Source organism: Filicampus tigris, chromosome 6, assembly GCF_054856515.1.
Source record: "Filicampus tigris isolate MCC_2025a chromosome 6, RoL_Ftig_1.0, whole genome shotgun sequence".
In the NCBI taxonomy this organism is placed as follows: Eukaryota; Metazoa; Chordata; class Actinopteri; order Syngnathiformes; family Syngnathidae; genus Filicampus; species Filicampus tigris.
Genome location: NC_141222.1, coordinates 17,866,835 through 17,893,317, shown reverse-complemented (window position 1 = coordinate 17,893,317; position 26,483 = coordinate 17,866,835). Strand labels below are relative to the sequence as shown.

Sequence of the window (26,483 nt, the reverse complement as noted above, 5' to 3'; positions counted from 1 at the left end):
ATTGGATAATCACAAATACAATCTAGAAAAGTATTTGTAAGATGAACAAGTTAAACAATTTAACATCTTAATTTTTTTTTTAAACATTGAGAAAAAAGCTTTTAGGTTGCATCTTTGGACAATATGAAATTGTTAGGATAAATGAAATTGTGTACATCTTAGTCTGCATGTTTGTATTGTATCAAGTTAATTACTTATATAATGATATTGTATCTCTCTATATATCTGGTCATTCTTTATCGTGGTGAATTTAAATGTTATAAACAGAAAAAAAAGATAAAACACAAGTTCTGAAGGTGGTGTGAGGGTTTACCTACACTCCTCAAGAGGATCCATTGATCCATCAAAAATTCTCTCAGTTTGTGTCATATGCAAACAAAAAAAACATCTAATAAACATCCTAAGATTTACTCCAACACAATCATGTATCAATATCAACAAGGTTAACCACATCTCTGCCGTCGCCCGCTAATAGAGACAAATGAATTCTGCAAAGATCGCCACCTCGACATTGGGTTCACAAAACCGAAGGCCGTCCGTCTTTGACACCGTCTACCACTGTACCTCACGGTGGATTATCCTACACTGTGCATGTTAACATATGTGCTCTCAAATAGTTAATTTGTGTTACTACTGTATTGCATTTGTTTGTTGTTGTTCGTTGCTATGTATTAAAGTTCTCAATTCTTCCACACTGTCAGAGAGGCAGGTTATGTAGTATAGCAATATCGGTTTGTTGATCCTGGAACAATCCTGTTGATCGGAAGCGATACTACTGCTGCGTGGTACCACTCTGCTAACAGAGACAAAACAAACAAACAAACAAAAACATCTTAAAAAAACAACCTGGAATTTATTCCAACACAATGCTTACACGTGCATCAAGGTTAACGAGGGACATTTTGCTCATAATACACAAGAATATTTAACATTACAAAATAGCGATGATGTTCTCTCTGCTGGACAGTGTGCAATATAAAGCATCGGCTTCCCTATTGGCATCAAATACCACAAGCAAGCACAAGTCATGTGCTTGATACAATGCTGCATCCGCGGCCCTCAACATTCTCAGTCCATCGCTTTACAGTCGTCTCACGCTCACTGGAGGGATAAAGTGCAACAGGTTTACGACAAGCGGGTAACGAGGACACGGGCGTCTTTATTTACGCAGGCAGGAATAACAGCCAGTGTAAGGGGGGCTACACGACTATGTTGGGTAAAGCTGGTATTAGATGTTTCATTTGCAAATATCGGATTTCCTTTCAGAGCAGCGGGCCGATTTGTATACCCAACTGGAGGAGTACCATTGTTTAAAATTCCAATTCAGCATTTTTACCAGGATAAACCTTGCTGCAGATTTGGTGTGAATACAGCGAGTCGACAATTGCAATTTTGACAGGGCCTTTGCAACTAATCCTAAATATTCTTAAAATAAACGGCTGGTACTCTGCAGTTGATATATACACATCTGACCCATATGAAAGGACATTTTTAAATATCAATACACACATTTGGACAGCTACGACGTCCTTAATTGATGCAGCATTTTTTACTTGGCAACAGTAAACAAGTGTTACGCAGGGCGCACCGTGATTGGTCCGCTTCTATTTCCCTTAAGACCACGACGGAGACACACGGCAAGGACTTAATGTATTTCTGAGGCACATCTGTCGTGTGGTCAGCGTTTCGTCTCATGACCTCAGGGTGGACATCACTTGTGCAAAAACGACAATCGTCCATACGAGAGGATGAGTCAGCATGCGAAGGCGAGACGGAGGGTACAGCCAAAACTCCACGGCTGTAAATTCAAATGAAAAATTAAAAAAAACTGGCAGTGATCCTGAACAGAACTTCTTTCTGGATTTCATTAAAAGCTTCATAGTGGATGAAAGAGTCTGTTCTTGTCCTGTAAGTGGAAAGGCAACAATTGCTAGTCTTTACAGCAAACAAGAGGTGGAACGATTAATCGACAACTAATGAATTATAAAATTACGTTTTTTTTTTTTTAATCAAGCGCAAAGTCTTATTTAACTTAAAATTGTTGGAATGCTTTGAATTTCAGCCTTTCAAAGTAAATATTCTCAGACTTCTGGAGTCCTCCATGAAAGATAAGACATCTGCTTTTACTTTGAAAAACCATGATCCATTTTTTTGTCTATTTTCTGATGTTAGGGACCAAATCAATTAGGGCTGCTACTAATAATCTGTCGATTATTTTGTCGATGAATCTGGTTTTAAAAAAACACGTTTTAATTTCCATCCCGTTATTAAAAAACATGACATGTCATCAATCTGACAGTGCAGGAAGCTATTATTAATTCAGTTCCTGGTTTGGTCCATCACATGTCAGAAAATTGTCAAAAATCTTGATTGTTTTCCTAAGTAAAAGCCCACATTTGAAAATGTCTGATTGAAAAAACAAACAAACATATTCCGTCTGCTTTCATAGAGGACTACAGAAATCTGAGAATAATTACTGTTGAAAAAATGAAATTAAGAGGAGTTGGACAATTTTAAAGTAAACATGGTCTAAATGATTATCGATTATCAAAATATTTATCAATTAATTTGATAATCATCACTTGTCGATCTATGGTTGCATCTCTAAAATCAATCACTAAATCATAATCAATTCAAGCTTGTGCATTTTGTGCAGTTTGAAATGTCCTGTTTTTAACAAAAGGATGGAAGTGAAAAATTGGATCTGATTCGTCAATTAATTGCAAAAAATAATCATTGGACTAATCAATTATCAAAATAATCGTTAGTTGCAGCCCTACTGCAAAACTTTAACCCAGTTAAGTGTGGACGTTGAAACACCCGTCTCTCCCACGGGCGTGATGAAAAGTATGGGTGCTGATGACGTAGCGTACTGCTCGTTGTGCTGGAAAAGTGTGGGTGTTAAACCCTTTCATTGGGAAAAGTGCGGGTGCTGATAGCGGAGCGTATCCCTCATTACCCGTCATGTGGTTGGGCCGAGAGTGCGGGTATTGAGGGCATAGCATCGCAAAAGCAGCGGGAAAAGTGTAGCTGTTAACCCCATTCACTGGGAAAAGTCTTGAGTGTTGAAACTACCACGTTCGCCGTGGGGGTAGTGAGAAAGATGTTGAAGCCTTTCATCAGGAGACGTTTGGATGTTGAAACCAAACCAGCATGTGCCCTGCGGGTGTGCCAAATAGTTTGGATGTGGAAACCTTTCACTGGTTAAAGTGTGGGGGACGTCTCTGGTAAGGATGGTGACCACAGACGCAGGGACAAGGCTGTCCAGTAGATGGAGACAGAGTGTTACATTTTCCTAACATCGGTCCTCAAAGTCATGTGCTTGGGCTCCGGTCTCGCTCATCCTCCTTTTCTTCAATACTGTCGCCTTTAAATAGTCTCGCGCCGATTCCAGATCCAGCATTGTCCACTTGTGGCCCGCTTACCATGTTGAGTGAAGAGTCGGAATCGCTGCTGAGTGGCAGCTGGTGCTCACCTGACGAACGGGAAACACATTTGAAATTTGGGACAGAGAGTAACAGTTGGCTTTCAGTTTTTTTTCCTGTTGTGGAGAAATTGGCACAGACATGGGTGGAAGACAAAATCCCTCTGTTTTCAGAGATAGTGAGTGACAAATTACATGTAACGATATGTAATCTATTTACAAAATCTACGTAACTGTAATCCCTTATCTTACTGTAGAGTTGAACAGGAAATAAAATTCATATCGACATTGCAATGTAGCAGAATGCAATTTTTAAATTGCAGAGTGCCATTTGAAAGAAATAATATTCATTTCGGTTGTTCATTCAGCTTTATTTTATATTTGAATGTACATTGTATTTATTTAATGATTTATTTAGTATCAAGATCACGAAATAACGGAAACTAAAATTGAAAAAACATTTCCGTTAACAAAATAAAATCATGAGAATGGTTTCAAAACACGAAAACTATCTGAAATGACATTGTAGATTTATAAAATTAACAAACTGTCAATAATAGTGAAAATATAAATAATCTTTGCCCATTAATATTATACAGAGGTTTTTGGGGTTCGTTTAAAATGTAATTATTTTGGTACCGCTGTACGGCCATAGAGAAGAAAAAAGTTTGAACAGTCGCTTGGGGATTTTACTTCAATTTAATTCCACAAAACCTTTTTTTTTTTTTTTTGCACTCGACTAATAATGTACACCATATTTAACAAAAAACAAACTAAAAGTAATACTGTACTAAAAGAAATAAAAACTAAGTTAAATACAACAGTATGCAAACTCCACACTCTTATCTCCATAAAGGTTTTGGCAAGACTGCCACAGAGCAGGCTAAACCCGACTTACTGCTGGAAATGATGTAGTTCTCCTCCGCCTGCGGCGCCAACGCCATGTTGGGAGTGGGACTGAGGCGGACCGAATCCGTCGCCCTCTCGACCAGCTCCAGAGCCACGGAGCTCTCGCTGACGGTGACTTCGCTGGCCCCGCTGATGGCTGGGTTGGCGGACGGACCCCCCGGCGTCATCTCATAGTCTGGCGGCGACTCGTCGGAGCAGTCCGCATTGAGCTGGACACACCGCATAGATCGACTACTATTAAGTAGGGCAGTGAGATATTTTGATTTAATTTCAATAAAAATGCTGAACAATCAAATTTGAATCGATTTTCCCCTTTGCTTATAGAAAAAGCAAACAACAAAGACATTATTCAATTATCTAACCTAACATCTACGTGGCGGTGTCGTTACTACTCCCCCCCCCTCAATATTGCGATAACGATTTAATAAGCGATTATTTTGTTCAAGGTTGTATTCAATACAATTAAAAAATAATGAATACAAATGTGGCTTTATCACTTCAACTTTTCATGTTTCACCTACCGACCAAATGAAATGAAACTGATTTAAAAAAAAAAATATTTATTTATTTATTTTTAAATTGCAGCCTTTATGATTCGGTGAAGCAATGCGGCCTCAGCCAAATGTTTGCATCTTGGAAGCTCATACCAGAGGTGAAATTGAAAATGTTGATAAGTCACACTTTTTCAACATATAAATGGGTACAATATCGTTGGCAATGTGAAAAAGCTTCCACTTCTTGTTGTCTGTTTCCAATCGGGAACAAAAGTCCCTTTTTGGAGAAATAGTCACTAGAGGGGTCAAAAAAGTTAGTTGTCAACACTGATTTTTTTTTTTTTTGTAAGTCTAAAGTGTGACTTTCAAGTATTGAAAGTGGTTTGCTCTCTTCAATGATTTGGAGACATGAGGATTACCCCACGTGGTAGCATAACCGCAGGTAGAGAAGAACTTACCGAGATTCCCAAGGCCTTGAGTATATTCATTTTGCACATGGGACACGTCTGGTGATCATAAAGCCAGGGGTCCACGCAGTGCTTATGGAACACGTGCCTGGCAAAACAAACGGTGGATTACGAACAGACCGCAGTTTGTCGTCACATTTGCAAAGAAAAGCAAACCTGCAAGGTAACACCCTGACGACATCATTCGGCTTGTAGGGCTCGATGCACACGGCACAGCTGTCAAAGTCGCGCTCGGTCTCCTGGAGGGAAAAAAAAAAAAAAAAAAAAAAGCCATCACGTCGATGTAATGGAGTTCAAATAAATAATGTCACCTAAGAGCTGCATACCTTGTCTCCTTTCTTAATGGTCCGTACTGGAAGCTTGCTGATGGCTTTTTTGGCAGCGTCCCCCAGGCGTCTCTGCGGGTCGTTAACAGATCGCACTCTTAAGCGTGACACCGGGACGCCTCAAAATCGAATATATTTGGGGAACAACATAAGTTCATAGACACCGGTCACTTGCTCTTCGTAGGATGGACATTTCACTAAAGCTCTCGACAATAAAGTAAACCAGATTTTTGGGGGGTACAGTTCATAACCCTATTTTCTTCTGCCTCTAGTTTATTTTGGGTGTAATACCACAGTTGACCTCGAGGGGGCAGCACCCTTGACTGTAAACTTGACTAAAGAAGAGCATTGAAAACACAAAGTACAATATTTCATATCACCCAAACTTTTGCTCCAGATTACTGAATGTCAGTCCCCTTCAATCCTGCTTTTTATGCCAACAAAAAGTGATGTTTTTAATGTACATCTTTTGGCATGATTATTGATTTATATTGTGAGATCATAAGTTAGTTTGGAAAAAACAGGATTTGTTTATTGTCAACCCAGAGGAAATTGGTATACTGTTCTATATGTTATCCATTGCTCCTGCTCTCTTTCAGTGTTCAGTGTGTTTGTTATGTGTATTATTTCAAAAGACTGTTCCAAGACTTCAAAACATTTGAGCGCCGTAAATGTTATAAAAAAGATGTCAGGGTGTATTTTAAAGGTATTTCTACAATGAGGATTTCACTAATGGGGGTGGTCTAAAATGTAATTATATTGTATTAAATCTAATGTCAAATTAATACAGTCAAACTCTGCATATTTGCAGTTTGGAATTCGCTGAGCTTCGCCAACCTATCCTACCAAATAACACGTCACGGACATTAGTTATTTCTTTTGAAGTTGGCCCGCTGGGGCAAAAGTTGCTATGGTGCTGACGTCTCTCCACCTCATCAGTCCCAACATGGCCCACTGCTGTGATTGATAATTGAAATCGGATTATTACTGCATGTTTTTTCTCATCCCATTAAGACAGTATTGATCAGAGTGCCGTGTTTTGGAAAGTTATGGCGCATACAATCCATTCTCGCAAAGAAAAAGAAAGCTTTGGTTCCCGTTTAACCTTTAGAAATGATGGCCCTAAATCTGTCTATTCCAATACTTTTGTTCACCTACACATTTGGTGTTCTGTTATAAATAGTGACATTTATTTAGGTCTTGTGTATAATACAGGTTTCGGGGATTATCCGGGGAAAAAAGATGAACTGTGGATGTCTTGTTTTAGTCCATTGATGTCAAATCCAAATGATCTTCAGAGAGGAGCCAGCCATTTGCACATGATATATATATATATATATATATATATATATATATATATATATATATATATATATATATATATATATATATATATATATATATATATATATATATATATATATATATATATAAAAAGGTTTAAAAAAAGTGTATGTAAAATTATGAGTATTTCATATTAAATAATCATTCAATGTATTTTTTTATGTATTTATTACATTTAATTGAATTAAAATTAACCAGTGACTATAAAGAAAAGTAAAATAGTGCATTCAACTTTCTTAATTTACAATTGTATAATTTATATTATGTCAATTAACTGATTATTTAATGATAAAAATGTTTTTTTTTAATAAATTAAAACAACATGGGGAGGACATTAATGCAACAAATCTACTCTTTGTAATAAAATGCGGGTCTGATTAAAGAATGGCCTGGACCATATGTGGCCCACGGGCCACACTTTGCCCACCTCTGATCTACAGTCTGCAGCAACAATAAAGGAGTTCGCCTCACTGTTCCAATACTTTTGAAGAGGGCCTGTCACTTAATTCTCGTGTTTGTATTATTTAAGAGCATCACTGAATATTGAAGTCTTGGGTATAAAATGAATAACTATTTCAGACCAATTTGTTTGAAGTGAAGAAAATGAGAATGCAAAAGTTGAACAAACTCATTCAATTCATCCTTTCATCCCTCCTCTAAGGGTAAAGTCAAATTTGAAATGAGGCCGCTTGTAATTAGCACAAGAAAAAAAAAAAATTACGAAAAGATGGCGATGCTGCAGCCGTCACTCGCTTGTTGATACTTTTGTTAAAAAGCAAACAATGGCTGCCGCCCCCGCAGACGTTACAATAACAGACGCGGCGGCGATGATGTAACAACGAGCCGCCGTTTGCTCTTGCTGATGGTTCACCGGTTTTACGGGGGCCAGCTGTCAGGCTAATTCCGGCCTCTCCCCGGCAGCCGGCACCAGATGGATACATAGAAAGACGGCGACCAGATTTTACAGCGGAGCGATCGACCCTCAAACAGATATTGGCGTGACATAACAATAAAAAATTAAAATAAAAAAAAAAGCTCAAGCCATACCTGGTTGCGGTCTCGGGCATTAGCATAGCGGAATCTCTGGATATAGTAGAAGACAAGCCAGGCGAGGGAGATTATCATGAGAATGATGAAGGAGATGGAGACAAACACTACCGACGTTCTGCTCACATACTTCTGCAGGTTGCGCGTCCCTACAGTGATGTGTATGGTGACGGCGACGTTCTGCTCCAGCAGCGCCATGATCTCCCGACCTTTGTGCTCCGGGATCATGATGGCCACTATGTCGCCTGTACCTGCACACATGAGACAAACGGCAGCGGGTCAGAAAAAGGGACGTACATACAACTCAATTCGACTTCATTTATACAACAATAAATAACGCAGTGAAGCCTCAGCGATATCGCAAATAACTAAAATGATCCGTACAAACGTTTTCTGAACTGGAGCCCATTCCAGCTGACTTTTGGGCGGACTGAAACATTTTCCATATGAGTGAGTTTCAGGCAGAACAAAGTGTGAAAGTACTGGTACCAGTTGAGTTTTTTTTTTTTGGGCCCTCCCAGTGGAAGTTTTAATTACAAACAAAACAAAGAATTAAACGTTCGGTCTTAAACAACGCCAAATATCGTTGTCTTAACAAAGTCTGCAAGCTTAATGCTAATGCACAATGCGAAACGCCATAGATGGGCTCACGGAACCAGCCTTGATGTTGCAGGAGTTATAATTGATATTAAACATAAACAGTGCAGCAACACATGCAGACAGAGCAAATGGCAATAACGACAGGCATATATTATATATACTCCGCGAAAAACAACTTATATTACTGCAGCTTGGTTGCGACTAACGCCTTCATGTTTCATCGTGTATGTTTGATGTATTATAGGTCTTTTATTTATTTATTTATTTTTTTACACATTAACACATTGGAGCTTAATACAAAGATAATGACATTCAACCCCCCCCACAAAAAAAAAAAAAATTGGGAATAAAAAGTTCAATAGGACAAAATATTGTAAAACGGTCAAATGTTCCACTTGTAATTTTATCGGTAATACGTTTCTTTTTTAAATAATTGGCTAATTAATCGGTTATCTGAATTTTTATTTCAACTGAATTCATTCTTCTGTGTATTTTTGTGTTTGTGCGTTTTGTTAGCTTTTCTTGCTTTCAGTCCCGCTCTGTGTTGTCAGGATACCATTTAAAAAAAAAAAAAAAATTGCCTTAAAACACATTTTGGACTCAGCATTGTTTAGTGTTTTATTGTGTTTACGTTTTTTTTTTGTTATTAATTTATTATTTTAACTGTCTTTGTCATTGTATGACTAATCACTACGTCAGGATCAGCACTTTGTATGCAGCAGGTTGTTTGAAAGTGCTCAATAAATAAAGTTGAATTGAATTTTATTCTGACAAATATCATAATCAGCATTGTGCCACCCCACGAAAAAAAAAAAAAAAGGTCCGGCCCTAATATTATGGCTAAGGGCATCCATCACATTCCATTTGTGGTCGGGCTTAGTCACTAAGCCAACACTTCACTCCGATCTATAAAAATCCACTGTACGGCTCTATAAACAACTTCCCGTTCCCTCTTCCTGTTTGCCTTTTTCTCGCTACACTTGGATTCTAATCTGTCGATTACCGTGATCGATTATTATAAAAATCGTTAGTAGCAGCCCTAATTGTATTACAGTTCAAAATGTGAATGGAAATTTTGCTCTTTCAACACATTAATGTTGTAAAATGTTTTTTTTCTCTGATTTTAAAGACGCACACTGGACAGCCTGTGACACATGGAACCTCGACAGTTCCTTCGCCATATGAGAATAACGTGTTTTCAGGGAGTTGCATCGAGAGCGTGGCGGCACATCCTATTCCCTGCGCAACCTCAGTGAAGTCATGGCAACTCCCAGGGGTGACGTCTTCTGGAACTTCTCAGACAACAAACATGCATCCCCGCTGTCATACAAGCGCCAACGGTGCACATCTGGTAACAGTCGCACCACTTGTTGCACCGCCCAACAGCATAAATCCCTTTATGTAACTCATAAACGTCAGCCAACCGTGGTGTCTGAGTCAAACCTAATCAATTAAAAGCCTCATTTCTGCTGCTCTGTATTAAAACGCAGAGTAATAAAGACATTGGGTTGCCATGCTTGGCCGGTTCTTGTACTAACAAAGCACACGCGCACACATGAACAGTGTTCTCCTTACATTGTCGAGAGATAACACAAACGAGCTGTTTGGACAGGGAGATAATGCTCGCCGTGTTCACGCACAACACGGTATGCTCAGGCGACCAGCTGTCACCTTTGGGATGACAATGACAGATGGTTGATGCTGCCATGCAGCCAAATAAGCACATCAACTTAAGTAGCTCCCTGACAGCATCTGTGTGTGTGTGTGTGTGTGGGGGGGGGTGTGTGTGTGTGTGTGTGTGTCAATCAGTGGAGATACTTCCGCCCACTTGTTCTACAGATTTATGATTTCACTGTAAACTTGGTGCAGAGAAAAATCAACCACCTAATGAGTAGCAGTTTGTTTGTTTATTGTTTATTTTTAAACGTGGACAGTGCACATTAATCAACATTTCTGTAAATGCGCCAGTTCTAGCTATGAAGCTAGTTTTCCACCGTAGTCCCTGTGTAAGATGTAAAAATACAGCAGCTAAAAACAACAAGAATGAGTTCAAATAAAATATTACATAAAAGCTCATACAGACACACACTGCAGAAGTATCAACCTTATGTTCAGGAGAGCTACACGGGACGCATTTCTTCAGCTTAGTCTTTCTCCATTCCGATATGAAAGCAAACAAATCAGTTTTTGGATTAAGAAATAGTACTATGCTGTCTGAAACTAGGGCCGGAAGATAGGGATTTTTTTTTAAAGATGATGCCGATATTTGGCAGAATAAAATTCCGATAACCATTTCATCGACCGATTAACCCCAAAATATATATAATGAATAACCTTTACACTTTCAGCTTATGATTGACAATTAAATGATTACCAAATTAATCAATAATTATTTTCGATAATCGATAAATGGTTTAGACACTCTGCTTAATATAAATTGTCCAAATTCTCTGAATTTCAGCCTCTCAACTGTATATTTCCTATATGCATATTCCTGCAAGAAAGCCGACTGATTGTCTTTAATTTCAAGATAAGACATTTGTAAACATCTGCTTTTACTTCGGAACAATCATTCTGACATGTTACGGACCAAACCATTAAATGAATTATAATTAATTTGTTTGTGGGTTTTCTGCAACTGTCAATTTGAACTAATGTCCTGTTTTTGAATAAGGAGATGGAAATTAAAACATGTTTTTTATCCGATTAACCACCGAAATAATTGACAGATTGATTATTTCAATAATCGTAAGCGGCAACCAACAACAACAAAAAATAATTACAAGCAGAACATTTCACTGTTTTAAAATACTTTGTCTTCCAGTATTTGTTTGATTTTAAAATGGAGAAAAAAAATCGTCAAAAAACTGACAATTTTTTGCTGATTTTTGCTAGGGGTCTAGTTTGAATCCCTCTGTCTTTTTCTTATGCTGTAATGTGTTAAAGGTATTTTTTAAAAGGGAAAAAAAAAAAAAATTCTCCCTCAGTCCCCCCCAAAAAAATAACAATCGGCCAATTTTTGCAGATTTTAAAAGAGCTAATAATCGTCCGATAAAGTAGGCCGGCCAGTTGATCAGTCAGGCCCTAATAAAAAAGACAATGTATAGAAATAAACTGGTTTTATAAAGCATTCAGTAATTACTGTATGTGTATTGCATTTGAGATTTGTGTTTATGTGTGCCTTGAAGGGGTGTGGTCTTAAAACATAAAGAATTAAACAGTTGCATCGGGACTTAATGCTGGAATACAATTCAATGTGCTGTTCCCGACTTAGCCACCACAAAGTAGTGCAGTATAATAGTGTCATGCAGACAGAAAAGGGAAGAATCTGCTGCTACTACAACTGTGAGTGACTCAATAAAATGCTGTAAGTCCGTTTTTTGGGAGAAGATAAATAATATATGCGGTGAATATTGTAATGTGATCTGTCTAAATGTGTTTCTCCACTCTTTGCGTTGCTTTCAAAACCATAACCATTGAGGCTAAACATTCGCATGACAAAAGTGTTTTGCGTTGGTCGTTAGCATTAAGCTAGGCAGACTTTCCATAAGGCAACATTTTGTTGTTTCAAAAATTCACGTGCGTGTCTTTTTTTGGTTTATTTTTAATTTGTTTACAGTGAACTTCACCTGGGTGGCATTAGACAGCTCGAAGTCTGCTTTTAATGACTTGTTCACTTTTTGCCAAATTGCTGCTTACTGTTGAGGGTATCTTAGCGTATCTCAAGTCTGCACTCGCAAGTCAAAGGAAAACAAATTCATGTAAATTTAAGTGCCTTTGCTCAGTAAAAGCTGGGAAACGCTGATGTAAATATCCAGTTGTGATATGAAAGGGTTAAACCCAGACAAGTGCGAGTGCTTTTTCTTTTTTTTCCTTTTTTAACAGCACAGCTGCGTTGGCTCTGCAAACAAAGTGTTCCGCTCTTTATTTGGCTGCCTCGCGTCGGGTCCGAAACACTGGTTGCCGCGCTCTACATCGCCTTCCTCGTCTGTCTGCCAGCGGTGACATCACCCCCACCCCCCCCCACCCCACTCATCACCCCGCGTCTTTGATTCAAGGAAGCTGTGGTCTGGGGGAAAAAAAAGCTTGGAATCGTTACGTGCTTTGGTGCAGGTGTACTTTGTTGGATTGGTGCCACCTTGCCATGCTTCAGGATTTATTGCCATGGATGACTAAATACTCCTGGAGGTTCATCATTCCTGAAACCATTCCAGGATTCAATTGGAAAAAATGATGGACGGCCACGATAAATATCAGAGTTTTTTGACAAGTTGCCAAAAAGGAGTCATATGTTTCCAAATGGATCCATTAGTCAAATAAGCCAGAAGGCATTGTGCCGTTTTTTATTCTGGTAGCAGGCAGCCACTCCTTTATGAAAACTAGGAACAGACTGGGAGAATATTTACAGCTGGAAAACTGGAAGTGCATCAAAATGATTTGTAAATGAACAGGCGTTAGGTGGCACTTTGAAGTTTCACGCGCATCCTCGGTTCTTTAAAACAGGGATGGGCAACTGGCAACCACACTCTGAATGGCCCCTTGATTAATCCCCCCCCTCGCTCCATAAAAAGAAATCTTCAAAAAATACTGATAATCGATATATGTTTTCTACAATAAATGGAGGGAAGTTGGGGGAAAAAACTGCCCCACCCACCCAAAAAAAAATCAAAACTATGAAGATTTTTTTTTTTTAAAAGGAAGCAAAAATATGTGGTCCGCGTGGGCAGGCTGAGTGCTTGGGAGGGAGACTACTGACAATCATCAGTGAATCTGCAGAATAGTTTTGAGGAACAGTTTTGTTCTTTTAGATTATACTTTACTTTTATCCAACTTGAAACCTGAAGCATAATGTTAACATTTGTGGTGATAGCAGTAAATCAGCTTCACAGACGGTTCATTTATTACGTGTGGCAATGATGTGACGCCATCTTCAGTAGACGTCACCATGAAATGAGATTAAAAAGTTCCACAAAATATTTCTATATGCTTCTGCCTCTATTGATATGAGATGAGTCCTTTCATGGTGGACCATATTTACGTCTATAAACAATGTGCCACTTTTAAGTTGTTTTTTGTGCGAGCAATATCTCATTCATGGCACATCACGGATGCGTTCCGTTCATATTAGAAGTTGCATTTATTTTTGTAATGTGAATGAGTTGAGTACATAAAAATATTGGATTTAACAAAAAAAATTGAATTGGGTATAATGCCCTGCAGTGTGAAGATAGCCTAATAAAATACCACAAAATAAGTACAAAGACAGAAAACGTGAGTTTTTCAGCAAATAATTGAGGCTAGGTGATGCAAATTTGTGACTGCTGAACCGTACGAAACTATTTGGGGGTTCACTTTACATGCAAATGTGACATGTCAACAACCCAGACTAAAGTGAGCTCCTCCCCGAAATGCAAAGCCTCTCAGCTTAGATGCATCAATTCAACATACTTGGTTGACATCAATTCTTATATAGACTTTGACGTCTCAGAAAGAGCGCCAAAAAACGTGAACATGCGAGTTATTCAGCGGATAGCTGGAGATATGTTTCACGGAAGAAAAAAAAGAATGGCAAACTATAAATATGCGATGGATTACTGTTGTATTATGTTACTGTATTTGCATTGAAACCTGTAGCAGGATGCAACATGGGGGGGAAAAAAAGCCTGCGTGTGAGTGTGTGTTCGTCTCACCAGAGTGGGGCATAGTGATGGTGTCATTGGTACCACTGGAGCCCACATTGTACACAACCACGGCCGAGGCGTTGTGGCCGGCCGCGTTTCGGATCTTCTCGCGGTAAGTGCAGTTCCCCGCGGCCACCAGCGCCACCCAGGCGGCGGCGGAGCGCGACGCCGGCGGGAAGCGGGCAGCCGGCTCGCACATCTGTCGGTCATGCGGCAGCGACGGAGCCAATATCAGCCCCCGGGCTTCCTTCTTGGGCGAGTGCTCGCCGTAGCGGCCGCACTCGCTCTTGTCGCTCCGCGGCCTGGCGGTGAGCGGATCCAGGTAGGTGATGTTGACGAAGGCCGTGTACCACTCCTCCTTCTCGGCCACGGTGAAGTCCAAGCACAACAGGTGTACGGAGCACAGGGAGGAGACAAGCCACGTCGAGAGAGCTACACTGCGGCACAGGCGAGTGATGGACGGCGCCATGGTGCAACCCGGAAATAGATCAATTTATAAAAACAAACACAAAACACGGGTCCGGGGTACGACCACTCGTCTGGTGCTAATCCACTTGTGAAAAGTCTACTACACATTACCACCTGCGAGCGGCGGGCGGAGGGATGTTGGGGTAGGGGGAGGGGCGAGGTTTTCACAAGCAGTGCCAGCCGCTCTCTGATTGGCCGAGCCCTAGTCAACCACGTGACATAGGCGCGGCCAATGTGGCTTTGAAGCACAGAGGCACGTGGAACTGCCTGACTAAAAATAAAAGCTTTTGACTGATGCGTGAACAGGAAAAAAAAAAAAAAAAAGACTGCGAGTGTCATGGAATTTAGGAGTGAGGAAGTTATTAATCCATCCCAAAAAAAAAAAAAATACGTGATATCTAGTCTGTAGTTAAGTTTTCTCCCACCTACAAGTACCACCGTAATGACCAACATTAAAATTTAGTGGTGTACGAGGCCTGTGAGTTCATAAAAAACAATACAGGTTTTATTTCTAAAAATACGTTTTAATAAACTACTGCAACCTTACACACCATTAACACTGCCCTGAACTAATAGAGAATGAAAAAAATAAAATAAATATGTCAGATGGCGGCACGGTGGTCGACTGGTTAGCTAGTCCGCCTCACAGTTCAGAGGTCGTGGGTTCGATCCCGGCTCCGGCCTCCCTGTGTGGAGTTTGCATGTTCTCCCCGTGCCTGTGTGGGTTTCCTCCGGGTACCCCGGTTTCCTCCCACATTCCAAAAACATGCATGGTAAGTTGATTGGACTCTCTAAATTGCCCCTAGGTATGATTGTGAGTGCGGATGTTTGTCTCTGTGTGCCCTGCGATTGGCTGGCAACCAATTCAGGGTGTCCCCCGCCTACTGCCCCAAGACAGCTGGGATAGGCTCCAGCACGCCCGCGACCCTTGTGAGGATAAGCGGTATGGATAATGAATGAATGAATGAATGAAATATTGCACATAAAAAGGTAATTACAACAAACAGTTCTTGCAAATTAAATGCAAATGTGTTGAATTTAAACGTTAAATAAAAGTGAACTACCCAGGCAGTGATTCTTTTGCTTCGCAGAATAAGCGGTTCGGATGGTGGCTGATTAGATAGAGGAAGCCTGTGCTGCACATTGAAATCACTGAATAGATAGATATATAGATAATTTCACTCTGTGAGGGAAAATTAAAATGTTTAAATTGAGTTTGAAAAAATATGATAAACTGTTGCATGTTGCTACGTAATGACTATCGACTTTATGCTACGTAATATAAGTGAGTATATATTGACAGTGATTACATTTATTTATTTTTTTAATATGAGAATAGAATATGTGTAATGCATTGGATTTTTTTTGTTTGTTTGTTTTTTTAATATGGAAAATCCGACGCTAATTTGTTAACACCTTCTCTGAAGATTTCTATGACTGGTTATATCCTAAATTGCCCAATCTCTCTATTCCGACAAAAGAAAATGTTTTGTATGGTATTTATGTAAAATAGTCATCTATAACCTCGATGGAAACCCCTAGGTCTTCCCTTTCATCCTTTTTTTTTTTTAGTTATTTGTATTTTATTTTTTTGGACGAGCTCCTGGGCCTGGGGCTTGTTTGTTAACGTTCAGTATAACTGTAAAACAAACACAAAAAAGTATTTTGGGCTTCCGCGTCGAAGGAGGAACTAACGACACTATAGTACTGTTTTCTGCACGATTACATTTTCTGAACGGAACAGTGAACTTGCTCATTCTTTTGCGTACGCATCCTTTTCGGAAAGGTAAAACAACGTTCTGGTCTTGTAATTTCAATCTGCCTGTAACCAACACACCCATTAAAATAAAGACTTGACAAGGTACTCGTCCAAATGTGAAAGTCATAGTCGTAAATGAATCTCTCCCAAGCATGCAATTTCTCGTAACGTTAGTAGCTAGCGATGTCGTTCGCTGCTAGACCACTTCAAACTTTGAATTGACATTTTCCTGGCGAGCTTTTTAAACTATTCCCTTCTATCCCTTATATTTGGCGGGTCGGTTATAGTAGCGATGGATTCATGTTTCGCGTGTGTGTGTCAAGGTTAGTTGTCAACTGGGTATCAAAATGCCCAAAAAGAAGACTGGCGCTCGGAAAAAGGCGGAGAATCGAAAGGAACGAGAGAAACAGAGCCGAGCCAACCGGGACCTTGTGGACTTGGCGAAACACCCTTGCAATGTCAACATGGTGAGATGCCAGCGTGGCTCACTATCTCCATTTAAAGTGTCGTAACCATGAACGCCTTCTTTCTCCCTGCTGTGTAGGATTGTGATAAATGTCAGAGGTGAGCATTTCAATCAGCAATGCAGCTCAGATCGACTAAACGCTAACCGTGTTTTCTCTTCCTAGAAAACAAAAGAACAGAGCGTTCTGTTACTTTTGCAACGCCGTGCAGAAACTTCCCACATGCGCACAATGCGGTGAGTTGGGTAAAATATTTCACAGTTTTGTTCTTTTGATGCATACTAAGGGGTGTGTTCTTTTTGGTATAAGGCAAAACCAAGTGTATGAAGACTTCAGACTGTGTCATCAAACACCCTGGGATCTACACCACTGGGATGGGAATGGTGGTAAGTTGAAAGAAAATGTTGCAGCACTTGCAATACTTAAATTATTGATCGCTATTTTACATACTGTCAAACATCCAAAGCATGAACGTCCCCCGCGACTGTACAATTTAGGAAAAAATATGCCTAACGTAGGGATGTACCAATACAACTTGTTTTTTCAGGAAACATACGTGTACTTACATTGAAGTATTTGCCATACCGAGTACCGATACTTGACAGTGTCACTCCATCCAGCAATTGTGACGAAAATGTGTTATTTTAATAAAATATTGTTAAAAAACACTACCTTTTACTCAGCATGGCCTAAGTTTCACTCAAATATTACACTTTAACAAAAATTAAATTGAAATTCAACAGCCTAGTACATCTGAACTTTATTTGGGCAACAAGAAGGGCAGGAAAAGTCTACACTGCTTTCAGAGGACAGTGTCCGGCAAGTATGCAGCTATGTAGATTTGATGAAAAGACACAAATAAGAATTTTTCGCTAAGTTGCAGTAATCTAATTTTTTTTTACCATGGAGTAGAAAGAATATATGCCTGTGAGTATTTAAATAATTATTCTGTATATGTTGCTGCATATTTTGTTAGAAAATTTATTTAAAAGTGGACCGTGATATCGATGCTAATTTTATTAGCTCATCCCGTGGTGTCTATGGTATAGCTGACTTTTGTAAGACGAAGCTATGTGTTTTATTAAATATACAATGTGTAATTCTATTTATTTTGTGTTAATTTTACAGTAAACCTAACATAGGAGTGTCGATGAACAGTTTGAAACAGGCACATGTGGACCCTTCACTATCTGCCACACTGCTCACCGCACATTCAGTGAGGGAAGAATATCATGCTGGTAAAGTGGCATCGGTGTCATTGTATCGCAGCACGTTTACGAGCATGAGTACAGATGTACAGTATCGGATCTAATACTGGTATCGGTGCATCCCTTATTTTAAGATTCACTAAATTAGGATTTCCAGTCGTTGTCCTGTGCAACATCAGGGTATCTGACACTAGGTAGTAATGATAAGCTCTAGTGTCTACTCTAGACCTTGAGGAAAAAAAATAGATTTTTCATGAAAAAAAAAAATCGTGTTACGAGATTCATCCAAATTTTACAACAAAAGATTAGAGAGAAATTGGAGCATTTTACATGAAAAAAAAGTCTTACATTTATGAGAAGTAGTCCATGTGTATGTACTGTATGTACTGTATGTAGCCTGTACTAATGACTTGGTTTTATGCTGCAAATAACCTTTGTGGCCGCTAGGGTGCAGTGTGTGACTTCTGTGAAGCTTGGGTGTGTCACAGCAGGAAATGCCTGAGCACTCACGCCTGCATATGTCCTCTGACTGAAGCCGACTGCATTGAGTGTGAACGCGGCGTGTGGGACCACGGTGAGGACAAACCCCCCACCCCGCCCCCTTGATTATCATCTACATCAAGTCAGGCACCCTCATTCCTCCAACAGGTGGGCGTATTTTTTGCTGCTCCTTCTGTCAAAACTTCTTGTGCGAGGATGATCAATTCGAGCACCAGGCCAGCTGCCAAGTCCTTCAAGCCGAAACATACAAATGTGAGTCACTGTTGACCTGGTTCATATTTTGAAAGAGGTATGCATTGAAACCTGAATTATAAATTTTTTTTCGAACCTGTGTTTCAATGTAGGCGTTTCCTGCAACAGACTGGGCCAGCACTCGTGCCTGCGCTGTAAGGTGGGGATGCAGCTCTGCTAAATTATATTGTACATTTTGGTTACACTTGCAAACATTTGCAGGGTGACTTAATAACATGGCTGTGACTTGCGTTGGTGAAAATGTGCCATAGATGAATAATTCTTCCATATTTAACACCCTCTTTATAGACTGGGCATATGGCCCGCTCAGATTTTTTTTTTGTAATCCATTCCACTGAGCATTTTCAGATCAATTCACCTTGAAAGTCTTGTAATGTTTGTTGACATTAGGGCTGCAACTAACAATATACATTATTTTTACAGATTATTTTGCATCAACTATTTTACATAAACATTAAACCTTTTTTATTTTTGAACATCAACTCCAAATGCCCGGGGCCATATGTCCATTTTAAAAAATAAAAACAAAAATCTGCCCACTCACTTAATCCCATATTTAAGGTAGCCTCTTTCGCGGAGGTGGCATGTATCACTCATTGGAAGTTAACACAGTCCGCTAATGCTAGTCAGTGCATCCAACAACGTTTGGCTTTGAAAAAGAAAAATTTAAAAAGAAATCTAACATGGCCCCTATGAGTTGGCATTAAAAGGTCCTGTCATCCTCCCAGTCCTGCTACTGTGACGACCACGCCAAGAGCAAAGTGTTCAAGCAGGAGAAGGGGAAAGCGCCACCGTGTCCCAAGTGCGGCCACGAGACCCAAGAGACGAAAGACCTCAGCATGTCCAGTGAGTCCCGGGAAACGCCTCTAACTGCCCTCTCACAGTGCGAATGTGTCACATGACCATCATCATGCATGTGTGTGTTTACCCCACGCAGCGCGCACGTTGAAATTCGGACGGCAGGCTGGTGCTGACGACGACGACGATGACGACGGCTATGGAGCGTCTGGCTACGACGCCTACTGGAAGAACGTCGCATCTGGAGGTGGAGGACACAACTACGATGATGACGACGATGATTATGAGGAAGAGGAGGATGATGAAGAGGAGGAGGATGACGACGAGGCCGAAGAAGAAATGTCCGCTCTTAAATTAGACGCAGGAGCCAAAGTCTGAAATGGAACAAAAATGTTTTGGTGAAAGTCAGGTGGCGGTTTTGTTCCTCCTACCAACCATTTTAACAATCTTTTATTGACTTCACTGTCAAATATGTCACATGATTTGCAAGCACAGGATGGGGCCTAAATAAACAAATTAGCACAGAAAATGAACCAATAGTGTGTTTGCTGGCAAACCAAATATTTCTGCAAAGTCACATCTATTTCTGCAAAGTCACATCTATAACAACAAACAAAAAAAACATACATAATAAAGTTTACACCCCTGTTCAAACATCAGGAATTTGTGATACTAAAAAAAAAAAAAAAAAAATCTTTGACGGGAAATATTTGCAGAAGTGTTCACACCCTCATAAGTGATTTGGCAATGTTCAGAATTAACCAATCTCATGCTAGACAGGAGTCAGCACATTGACTTGCACCATTTAAAGTGCCTCTGATGAATCCCAAATAAAGTTCAGCAGTTCTAGTCAACTTTCCCTGTCGTTTTTGTAGCCCAAATAAAGTACACTTTCTGTGTTTTGTTCAGTCACATAAATGTAGTTAGCAGAGCTGGGCATTTTACTAAAAATGTGCGGTCCATTTATCACACAATTTTGTCCGGCCGGATGAAATAGTAATCGCCTGTACAGTACACCGGTCCGACTATCATTTTAAACAGGTTTCCGTTAGCTGACTACCAATAAACTTAAAAAAAAAAAAAAAAACTTCAACAAACTACCGCTAGCATTTATTTGTGTGCGTGGCCAGGGGAAGCCATCCATCATAATGGAAAGTGACAGATGACATGTTTTTCATATCACCGTAACAAAAAAATGGGCTTCTGACTATACTTAGTCCAACTATTTTTTAAAGTTTCCCGTTTATCCCCTACAAAATATGCGTCCGCCAGAGGGGGACCGGTCCGTCACATAGGCAGTATGCCCATCTCTGGTAGTTTGTTAATCATTGGCAGTTTGAATGTTGGTGGCAGAGAGCATACGCCATCACAACCGATTCTCCGCAGACGCAGACTCTCTCTGTCTCTCTCTCTCTCTCTCTCTCTCTCCTTCCCTCTCCGTCCCTCCCTCCCCAGGTGACGAATCAGAGGCGCTCACTCCACACTGAGCTTGTTGTACGTGTAATGTGTACAACTTGATTTCAGGAGGGATCTCTGTACAGTGTGCTTCGGTGACTTTGCAATCTGCTGACAGAGCAGGCACGCGCGAAAGATAGGAATCGTCGCTCCGCTGTGCCGTAGTCGTCTACTGGCGCAGCATGACCGTAGACTGCTACTCCGCGGGTCAGCCCCTCTAGCAGGGCGCACACTCGTCCCGGTCCGGATGATCACTTGCGCAACGGTAAGATGGTTTAAAGTTGTTCTCTCAATTCTTTTTCGATCGCTGCGTGGCCACGGGGCGGTTAACCGTGTGAACCACGCTTGCGCGAGGTTCTCTGCTCGGCAGGATTTCACATTTCAATCCCAGCAAAATTGTGGCTTTTTTAGAAACCGAAACAGGAAACTCAGTCAAAAGCGCTTAACTCACTCTATCCCAATGACATAAACATCATATGCCATTTCACAGAGGGTCTGAAAAAGTCTGGTACTGAATGAGTTAAAAATTTCACTTTCGTCTGGGTGTTGTTTGGGACCTCGCCCACTTCACTTTATCTAGTCGTCAGCTCCGAGGCTTGACACTTGGGTGTTCTGGATCTAAACTGCAGCTCGTCAGGCTACTCAGTGATAAATAATATAATATTTATGACCGTGAGACAAACTGATTTTCATTAACTGTAGCAGACAGCGCAGTTTCCATTTTTGATCCAATTGGCACATATTTTATTGGCAAATACTGAATGTTTAAATACATTCTTCTCGTATTTTATAAATAAAACATAAGAACTTAAATCGTCCACCTGCTGAAAACCTAAAATGCGGTTTGCTCCTGTATACATCATTATTATTTTTTTTACTGGCGCATCATCAGCGCGCAGCTTCCGCTGCAAAAAGTATAGACATGTAAACATAGACACGTCTTGAGTGGAATGCCCTTTCCGTGCATAGGTTAGCACGTCTGCCATATCGGATGTGACCACCAGAAAATCTGCCATTTATATCCATTTTTTTTTTTTTACCACATCCAGTATGGCTGCGACGCCAATGTTATGTTTCGGCTTGACTCAAGGCAGAGTCTATGTAAATGTTGTCTATGGTAATACAGTACTTGCTAGCGGTTGTCGTACAAGGCGCCATTGAAAATGATAGCGGCTGTGCTGCATGAATAGTACAATCCCGTAGCAATAGATCATCAAAAATATGGATCAATGTAAATTCTGTCTGTAGATTAATAATAATAATTGTCCCCCTTGCATGTTATGTGCCCCTTAAAGTAGAAATCAACCCAAGCATATTTTTTTCAAGAATATGTTCCCAGCAGTCCCATTAGTTCAAACACGGCATTCTGATTAATATTGCATTTGTGGAATATGAGTTAAACCCGTTGCAATTCCGTCGGCCCCACGGGTGGGTTTTCGCGTCATGCCCGCGGCACTCACTATACACAGAACAACTTCGAACCATTCCCGTGCATGTTAGATATCTTTAGAAAACTGAGTTTCCGCAGATTCGAATGATACCAAACATATCTGCAGGCTGGGCGAGCATTTAAGTCAAAACAATCGCTAACACACAAAAAATATGGAACTCACCATTCCAGCCTCAAATGTCAGACACAATTTCACAATCCATCAGAAATTATCATATCGACAAGGGTCCAGTAAAAGTATTCCAGTAATATAGTTAGTCCACAACAAGCCTGACATCCATAAAGCCACGTTATTAGCTGCTCCAACCGTTACATGTTGCTATCTGATGCACATATTTTGAACATATTTTCCATCATAGATTGAATTAGCTTTGACGATTTAGCCACACGAGAATTCAAAACATAGGCTGGACCCTATGTTTGATTGATTGCTTACTTGATCCAATAAACAAATGTTTCCGTGTCAGGAGTTCAACAACAGCCAATGAGCAAATTACGTGCGTAAATAGTACCACACCTGCATATCGACGATTCGTCAATTGTGTATGCAGTCACAACCAAACTTGCTAAGATGATGAATGACGCATTCAACGGCCAATGAAATTCTTCCAAAAAACACAGTGCGTGACTGGCGTAACACACTTTCAAAGCCGCCGGCAGCGACGCCAGGCCGTGCGTCAGAGCGCACGTCATATCCCGTCACCTTCTTTGATTTTTTTTGCGTTTTTTTTTTTTTTTAAATCTGGATATGATAGCGCCAAGTGTTACGTTTCATTAGAACTCATGATTGTTGAAGCATTCCACAATAGCAGCCTTTTCCCCTACGTATGTGAACATGGTTGCAATTGGATCACCCAAATGGCACACCTTTGGTTCGCCTGGACATCCCCTTAGTAAAACTTGTGTAAAATGCGAATTTTCTGTCGTATTATCAAATTTGAAATGGAATTGGAGGAGCCTTTGAGCTGTAATCCTGTTGTTATTTTAGTCCACCACGCTACTACATAATTTTCCAGACAGATTTTTTGAAAAAAAAAAAAAAAAAAATAGGCGGACATAAAATCCGCCTTCTTTTATGTATTCAAACTTCCATAATTCAGTGCCAGTAGCACATAAAACAATTCTGATAGTTGAGGAGAAAAATACAAAGTGTTATCTTCAAAAAGAGACCAAACCTATTCTGATACTCCAAAAGGTTCAAGTACAGCTTCAAATTTACTTTGGATGCACCTTTTTAGGCATTCAGGTAAAATGCCAGGTGGAATTGGAGCAAAATATACCCGTTTTTAGCCATCTCAGGGGGCGGCCATTTTGTAATTTCTGTCGACTGAAAATGACATCACAACTACTCAGGGCTCAGGTAACGGCCAATCACGGCTCAGCTTCAGAAAACAGGTCAGCCTTGATTGGTCTCTCCCTCACGCCATCTTGTGTGCTCACTGCCTGTAAATTCCTCATTCCCCCTTCTGCTTAGACGCCACCACATATGTTGACCAGTCACATAAATCATTGACAGAAAGAAGACATAAAAAAGACAAGAAATTGCTCCAGTCATTCACCTATGACACCGCTCTTGACCGACCGACATCACTACGCTGTATGTTGCTGACATAGATGACAAAGATGCATTATTCGTAGTAAAACTATTTTCTGCGGCACACCGTATGATATTTCATAGCACACAAATGTGTTGTCACATTAAAAAAAGATTTGCTTGGTTGTTTAGTTTCAAACGAAATTTTTTTGAAAAGTCATCAAATTTTTCTGCTGATTTTTCTTTCTGTTATCAAGTTAAACAAATAGTAAAGGACAAAGTATTTTAAAACAGTCAAACCTTCAGTCTGAAATTCTTATCTTTAGTGTTGTAAGTGTTAATGGACCAAAAAAGAAGCTAGTGTATTCATTATATATTATTTAAATTAATCAGCCGATTAATCCGTTACTATACAAAATATCCAAATCGGCATCGCCTTAAAAAAAATCCATATTGGCCTGGCCCAAAATATGTCCACTTGAAAATACAGATTTGGTGGGGATCCAGGCAAGAAAACATGCAAAAAAAAACCCCCCCAAAAAAAACGTTCAGATTGCATTTCTTCTATTGGTCAACTTTAGGGAGTCATTTTGAAACTCGGAAGTAGGCCCATTGTAAGATTAAGCAGCAATTAGGTCAAACCGCCCTTCAAATACAATCGCCGCAGATGTCTACCAATTTATTAATCGATTTGAACACAAACGGCAGACCAAAACATTTAGATTGAAAATAATACTCACATATATTTGTGATTGTTTATTAAATCATTATCATTTATTTTCAATCAATCAATCAATCACATTTTATTTATATAGCACTTTTCATACATAAAAATGCAACTCAAAGTGCTTTAAAACATTCAAAGCAAAACATAGAATTATCTTCAATCAAAAGAAAAGATAAATTATTTAAAAGTTGTTGAAAGCCAAACTAAAAAGGTGTGTCTTGAGCTTCCTCTTAAAAATATCAACAGTCTCTGCAGACCTGACATCCTCTGGCAGGCTATTCCAAAGGTGAGGACCAAAATGGCTGAATGCAGCCTCGCCATGCATTTTGGTCCTCACCCTTGGAATAAATAAAAGGCCGGCGCCAGAGGACCTCAGGATCCGCGAGGGCTGGTATGATAAAAGCAAATCAGATAAATAAGATGGCTCACATGTATCCAAATAACTATCATAACATTGGGAACAAGAACAACTAGTCATTCTTCACAGCTGCAACCCGCCATAGTAAACATGGTTAAATAAATAGCTCTTTGACGGTGTCAATCAAAAGTGAGTGTGATTTTATTTGCCAAGGCATTATTTTGAAAAGAACAGGATCAGTTGTGTTTGTGTGTGGGAAAGAATGCCAAGCACTTTATCTGTGTCAATCACGCAGTAAATTTACAGTGTCACTGATGCGTGGACGCGCTGAACACTCGAGGATGTGCACTAACCCGTCCGTGTTGTTTCCAGGCAGGCAGCCGGCTGCAGCTCTGCCCTCACCTGTGCAGGGACAGACGCACAACTCAGGTGTGGCTTTGTGTATTTGTGCTAAGGTACGACTACAGCAATGTAGGATTGCTTTGGTTACCATGCAAACAAGCATAATCAAGTGGCTTATTGTGCAAAAACAACATTCTGCCAGTTTTTGACATTCCGCATTTCTCCATTGATTCAAATTCCAATTGCAGCTTTTGTATTTTCACTTAGTTAAGGCCACCCGAGCAAATGTTTTCCACATTTAAAAATGACTTATTCCAAAATTCCAAATTTTTCACACAAAAACCCAATTCCAGTTCAACAAAATAGTTCCGCATCTTTCCCAGTGCAAATTTCACCACTTTAAGAACAAATTTTCACATTCCACTAATTCCCACATTACCAAAATTGCACATTTTTCACAATGAAATACTCAAATTGAGAATCATTTTACACATTCACTTCACCTAGCTATCATGTGCTGTATATGCTGTTTATCAGAAGATAATGCTAATTTGTGTCAATGTAGCCATTACTCACAAGTATATGTTCTCTGCTCTGCTATAACGACTATTACAACAACTTAGTTGGGGACCTTCTCTGCCTCTTTTGCTCTACTCTTAAATATCAATATGCTGCACCTCCATCCATATACCGTAAAAACCCATCAACTATTAAGAATCCAAGCTGGTGGGGACGCGAACAACAAACTGTGATATAGCGGGACTTCACTTGAGTCCAGCAGCCACCACTTGAAAGTGGCTCTGGAGCTTCACCAAGCTTAGCTGATCACCTCATTGGCAGAGAAACTCAGCGGCTCTTATGTAAATTTGCACCAC

General features: G+C 40.0%; 3 protein-coding genes across 9 annotated transcripts in view; 2 read left to right on the top strand and 1 right to left on the bottom strand.

Annotated features, from left to right (window-relative positions):
• Positions 1–833: 833 nt before the first annotated feature.
• On the bottom strand, positions 834–15,453 carry rnf150a (ring finger protein 150a). Of its 2 annotated transcripts, XM_086032333.1 has the most exons (8): positions 14,302–15,453; positions 8,138–8,262; positions 8,012–8,047; positions 5,621–5,692; positions 5,451–5,533; positions 5,286–5,382; positions 4,323–4,542; positions 834–3,475 (listed from the first exon to the last, which is right to left on the bottom strand). In XM_086032333.1, the coding sequence occupies exons 1-8, from the start codon at positions 14,759–14,761 to the stop codon at positions 3,315–3,317; spliced, it is 1,254 nt and encodes a 417-aa protein (XP_085888459.1). In that variant the 5' UTR covers positions 14,762–15,453; the 3' UTR covers positions 834–3,314. The 2 variants fall into 2 exon arrangements, with proteins under 2 accessions (XP_085888459.1, XP_085888458.1); XM_086032332.1 differs by having other exon boundaries at positions 8,012–8,262; positions 14,302–15,452.
• A 946-nt stretch (positions 15,454–16,399) lies between these two features.
• Positions 16,400–20,641, top strand: noazfp (nucleolar atypical zinc finger). Of its 4 annotated transcripts, none has more exons than XM_086032337.1 (10): positions 16,400–16,546; positions 16,848–16,986; positions 17,064–17,083; positions 17,149–17,219; positions 17,293–17,369; positions 18,639–18,765; positions 18,840–18,944; positions 19,037–19,083; positions 19,673–19,790; positions 19,882–20,641. In XM_086032337.1, exons 2-10 carry the CDS (start codon positions 16,867–16,869, stop codon positions 20,118–20,120), a joined length of 924 nt encoding a protein of 307 aa, XP_085888463.1. In that variant the 5' UTR covers positions 16,400–16,546; positions 16,848–16,866; the 3' UTR covers positions 20,121–20,641. The 4 variants fall into 4 exon arrangements, with proteins under 4 accessions (XP_085888463.1, XP_085888461.1, XP_085888462.1 ...); XM_086032335.1 differs by having other exon boundaries at positions 16,411–16,546; positions 16,843–16,986; XM_086032336.1 differs by having other exon boundaries at positions 16,457–16,621; positions 16,843–16,986.
• Positions 20,642–21,152: 511 nt separating this feature from the next.
• Positions 21,153–26,483, top strand: part of LOC147146049 (uncharacterized) — a 15,800-nt gene continuing 10,469 nt past the window's right edge. For all 3 annotated transcript variants that reach the window (XM_086032483.1, XM_086032482.1, XM_086032480.1), the window contains exons 1-2: positions 21,153–21,462; positions 25,639–25,721. In XM_086032483.1, the coding sequence (XP_085888609.1) occupies positions 21,445–21,462; positions 25,639–25,721 (101 nt within the window). In that variant the 5' untranslated portion in view covers positions 21,153–21,444. The remainder of the gene's footprint in view (positions 21,463–25,638; positions 25,722–26,483) is intronic.